Source organism: Ostrea edulis, chromosome 3 (genome assembly GCF_947568905.1).
Source record: "Ostrea edulis chromosome 3, xbOstEdul1.1, whole genome shotgun sequence".
Lineage (NCBI taxonomy): Eukaryota > Metazoa > Mollusca > Bivalvia > Ostreida > Ostreidae > Ostrea > Ostrea edulis.
Window position 1 is genome coordinate 82,519,409 of NC_079166.1, and position 4,748 is coordinate 82,524,156.

At 35.0% G+C, this 4,748-nt stretch overlaps 1 protein-coding gene across 2 annotated transcripts; it reads right to left on the reverse strand.

Moving 5' to 3' along the window:
* Positions 1–441: 441 nt before the first annotated feature.
* On the reverse strand, positions 442–4,524 carry LOC125675285 (uncharacterized). Of its 2 annotated transcripts, XR_008801316.1 has the most exons (5): positions 3,229–4,524; positions 3,083–3,144; positions 2,810–2,944; positions 1,624–2,239; positions 442–787 (listed from the first exon to the last, which is right to left on the reverse strand). XR_008801316.1 is itself a non-coding variant. In XM_048912809.2 (4 exons), exons 1-4 carry the CDS (start codon positions 3,306–3,308, stop codon positions 1,683–1,685), a joined length of 834 nt encoding a protein of 277 aa, XP_048768766.1. In that variant the 5' UTR covers positions 3,309–4,524; the 3' UTR covers positions 1,593–1,682. The 2 variants fall into 2 exon arrangements, 1 of the variants encoding a protein (XP_048768766.1); XM_048912809.2 differs by lacking the exon at positions 442–787 and having other exon boundaries at positions 1,593–2,239.
* Positions 4,525–4,748: the final 224 nt, after the last annotated feature.

Genomic DNA, 4,748 nt, shown 5'->3' on the forward strand with positions numbered 1-4,748 from the left:
ATTCATGACTGTATCACTAAGGATAAATAAAATTTCAGCATAAAACATTCATGCAGAATATTACGATCTACAGAGCAAATGTTTAATCCCCCGTAAATACTATCTGCAACAAAGTCGTCATCTGATATCTGTGAAGTCGGACTGAACTGAAGACTGAAGTTTATAGCGCACGACGCTGAGTGGAACTTATAAAACGATCGTTGTCGCTGTCACATTTGATGACAATGAACCAATTGATTTTTTTAAAAGCTTCATATCTCGGGAATTCTACCCCCGCTCCCTGTTTGCACAACAAAAACCTTGCACTCTCTTATAAATCTTATGTACACCGGAAGTCAACAAGGACGTAAACGAGTCTTGCGCCACCTATGTTTGAAATAGGGGAAACAACTGACAAATATTCGCAATTGAGACGAAAAGGGAGTGCAACTCGAAATATCAAGGAAAAACAAGAAAGGCCATTGTGAATCAGCAGATGATGTCCTATACAACCATCCTTCCATGACACATGCAATGGGAAGGTAACAACTATGATATTAATATCCCACGTGCTCGTTCCATATAATGTCCACGTGCTCGTTCCATATAATGTTCCTTGAACATTACAAGTATTTACTTATTCCAAATACATGTAGTTCAAAATAAAGTAAGAAATTCTAAACATTTTTTTTAAATTAAAGTTTATTTCAGGAAACAAAGCCTGTCTGAAACTCCGAAATGACATTTCCAGAAAGCTGAAGAATGGATAAAAATGTATCTACCATCTTACAACCCAGATTTCATTCCACTGAAAAGAAAAGGGACAGGGTAAGAAGTTATTATAATAAAAGATAAATATATGCTGAAACCTCTTAAAAGATATATTGTTAGCTCACCTGAGCTGAAAGCTCAAGTGAGCTATTTTAATCACCTTTTATCTGCCATCTGTCTGTAAACTTTAACAATAACAACTAAGTAAACAGGCATGGAATACTTCAATTGCTATCAAATACCTGTATCAAAATGCTATCTTTGAAAGAAGGAGTCACTACAACCATTCTATAGGAAAATGCATTTGATTAAATTATGTGAGTTGGCGAGGGAAATAAATCTAGGGAATATCTTGAGGATATCGGTAAAACGTCACGCCTTGCATCCAATGATTTGCGTCTAAATCCGCCCTTTCCCTTCCATCTAATTTACTCCATGTACTAAGCACTGATAGTGACTTGGAAGGCCATCATAAGACTGCGCATACCTCTTTACGTACCGTATGCTAGCAAAACACCACTTGTATTGATGTCAACTTTGCCCTACAATTCGTTACTATCACGTGGCCGCGGTGTATAAACGTCAAATGTAATCGGTCGTTCCGGCACATCCGGAAAGTTCCGTATTGAATATGATACTTGAAATGACTTTGGTTTAAAGTAATTCTTTTTAACCTCTGAAAATGATTTACAGTTAAGACTGCATACAAAGAGCGTACATGTTTATATTAGGTTCTACCGCAAACACATTTTCTTGTTATAGCATCCCATAGACGAATAGAGCAGTGACTTTAACTGTATGTCGTTTATTGTACAGGTCGTAAATCCGTAGAACGCATGTGATGGCAGAGGTATTGTTTTTATTTTTGCTCACCTTTCCATCACTAGTGTTGCTAGAATTGTAGGTCTGAGTGTACATGCGTGAATACATTGTCATTGTATTACTTCTACATATACATGTTGTGATACAGATGTAGGGGTTAAATACGTGTCTGGTACATTATTTGCAGTGTCACTGTAATATGGTTCAATTTGGCATTCTTTCCTATCCAGGGATTCTTCCGGAAAATCATAGAGAACAACTTCCTCATATAGACCCATTCCTTCACTCAATGGAGTTAGATACGCCGAGTTTTCACAAATATTTCCTGCTTGGGATTCTGTCTGATGAGTTTCTGCTTGTTGACGAATCGGTGTATAGCTGTGATCTTCTTTTCCAGCAAAATCATTATTAGGTATCCTACCTACATTCCTTTGAAGGCTTTTGTAGATATATACACCAACCAACATCCCAAACAGCAGAAGAAACAGTCCTAGTCCTACCGCTCCAATGATAATTATAAGATTTGTTTTATTTAAGAGAAAATTATTCGGTGTTTTTGCAGCAATGGTTTGTTTATTTGGTAGTTGTGTAATGGTACTGGCTATCATCCGTGTTATCGTACGTAAAGTAATTTCATATTCAGTGTGTGTTGTTACTTGCGTGGAAGCTGTAAAATGAAAATAGAATATTTCTAAGTGATAGTTACAATGTATGTAACACATTTAATGCGTCGTGTTATTTGAAAGGAGCATAACAAAATCTAGTGGCGACACACGATTACTACACCGTTAAACCATCTAAACAATAAAACAAACTTACTTTCAATAAATCATGTATACCTTTTCAAACCTTTACACCGCCATTCCTTATGATAAACTAAAGATTGTGCTTTCTTACTCATATTCAGCTACTTCTTTAATAACAAAGGTAAAATGAAACATTATAGGATTTGTGGGGTTGGTCACTATTTTACACGTACAAATTACCATGTTGTGGAATGTGTGCAGTGGTTTTATTGACATGGTATTGGAAGCTTGTAAAAATGGTAAAATGCCAAAAATCATCGTAATGATTTTTTCTAAGGTCGATAAATTCAGCAACAACAATGAATGTTTTACAAAAATTTGTTCAATGTTGATCATAGATAGAAATACTACAATGCATGAAAACTGCATACCTATAAATTTGCTTGCGTTTACATGTGCTAATATTATTGGCTTTCTAAAAAGGTGCTCACATTTGATACTTGGACAGCCATAGGAAAAATGACAATCATCCATGTTACAATTGCATTCCTTTTGACAGTCTTTTCCGTAAAATGGATGTTGACATTTTCTGGAACAGTTCCAGTAATGGTATCCAATAGGGCAATCTACAATGAACAATATTCATTTCTTACAATTCAAAAATCTGTTTATTAAAAAATATCACAGATATGTAATATTCATTATGCTTTCTGAATTTGCTAGCGAAATTTGTCAATGTAAGGCGTCGTGTATGACAATCTTACCTTCGCATGTGTCTAAAGCTTCATTGTAACGGAAATTTCGACAGCACACATCTTCTCCATACCTGAAGGACATTTATATTGATATTAAACAACATGCTTGAAAATCTAACTTGAAAGAAAAATATCAGAGAAGAGAATCACTTTACCTTTTGCATTTTCGTTTATTACAATCTAAATTCCAAAATTGTATGATCATGAAATACAACATAACAGTTCGAAAATACATCCTAATTATGAAAAATCAAGTCAAAACTTCATCTGGTTAGCATATCGTGAGAATAGCACTTCATTTACTTCCTGTTTTTGCAGTATCATTTTATATATGTTTCCATAAGAGAATTGAGCTGTATTTGTCGTGGTTTATATGTATATATATATACAGTAAATACATCCAATAATAAAAGTCAAGAAACACAAAACTCGAATAACATTTCACTGTTAGCGCTTTCGGCTTTAATGCCTCTTCAGACAGTTATAAAATGAAATAATATTGCTAAGTAACGTCAACATATCACGACGTAAGTAATTGTCCTTTGTGACGTCATAATAAATTACACTGGTAGCGGTATAATACACACAATATTAGACAATACTTGGAAATCAATTACAGAGTTCAGTTCAATGTAGTTTCAATTTTACACAGTTATTTTCTATCAAGTTTGTGATTAAAATTTTTTATAAAGTATTCCCCCTATTGCGGTCATGGAGATTTCAACATATTTCCATTTTATAAAATGTATCATGACTGCGAAATTTCCATCAGAATTATAGTATTTAAGAACAGAAGTGGACAATGACATGAGTGAACTTGACTGGAGCTCACCTTCCAAAGCGTGATGGTACCTACCGATTATGTACTGACTTTAGAGAAATGAATTCTGTCACGAAGACAGACTCTTATCCGATTCCTAGAATTAATTACTACATTGACAAAATCGGAAATGCCAAATTTGTCAATAAATTTGAACTGTTGAAGGGTTACAAGTAAGTGCCATTGACTGAGAGAGCGAAAGAAATATCTGCATTTGTGACTCTTGATGGCCTCTTCCAATACAAAGTGATGCCGTTTTGTATGAAGAATGCTCCAGCGACCTTTTAGCAGATGACTCATTCCATTCTTCATAACATTCAAAGATGTGAAGCCTACATTGATGATGCTATAATCTACAGCGACACATGGGAGGAACATCTCCAAATCATGCGTGCATTCTTCGACATTCTGGCAAAAGGAACTTTAACAGTGAACCTTGCAAAGAGTGACTTATGGCATGCTATTGTAGAGTATTTAGGTCATAAAGTAGGTCAAGGTTATGTTACACCTATTATGGCTAAGTTGGGGCTATTGTAAAGTTCCCGATTTTCTTCAACCAAGAAAGAGTTAATGCGATTTTTTGGCGTGACAGGTTTTTACAGAAAATTTTGTCCAAATTTTTCTTCAACAGTTGGTCAACTTAGCGACTTATTGCAAAAGAGGGCTAAATTTGTATGGACGAAGGACTGCGACGAATCATTTTGTAAAATAAAGTCTGTTCTCATGAGTAGTCCATTTCTTTCAGCTCCTGATTTTTCTAAGCACTTTAAGCTTATTGTAGATGCTAGTGATGTAGGAATCGGTGTTGCTTTGTTTTAAGAACATAGTGGCAACGAAGATAGAGTTCTTTCTTAT

Coding starts and splice junctions, on each gene's coding strand:
- LOC125675285 (XM_048912809.2), bottom strand. CDS start 3,308: ATGTATTTTCGAACTGTTATGTTGTATTTCATGATCATACAATTTTGG. Junction 3,145..3,228: donor AATAAACGAAAATGCAAAAG/GTAAAGTGATTC, acceptor AATGTCCTTCAG/GTATGGAGAAGATGTGTGCT. Junction 2,240..2,809: donor TGGCTGTCCAAGTATCAAAT/GTGAGCACCTTT, acceptor TTCATTTTACAG/CTTCCACGCAAGTAACAACA.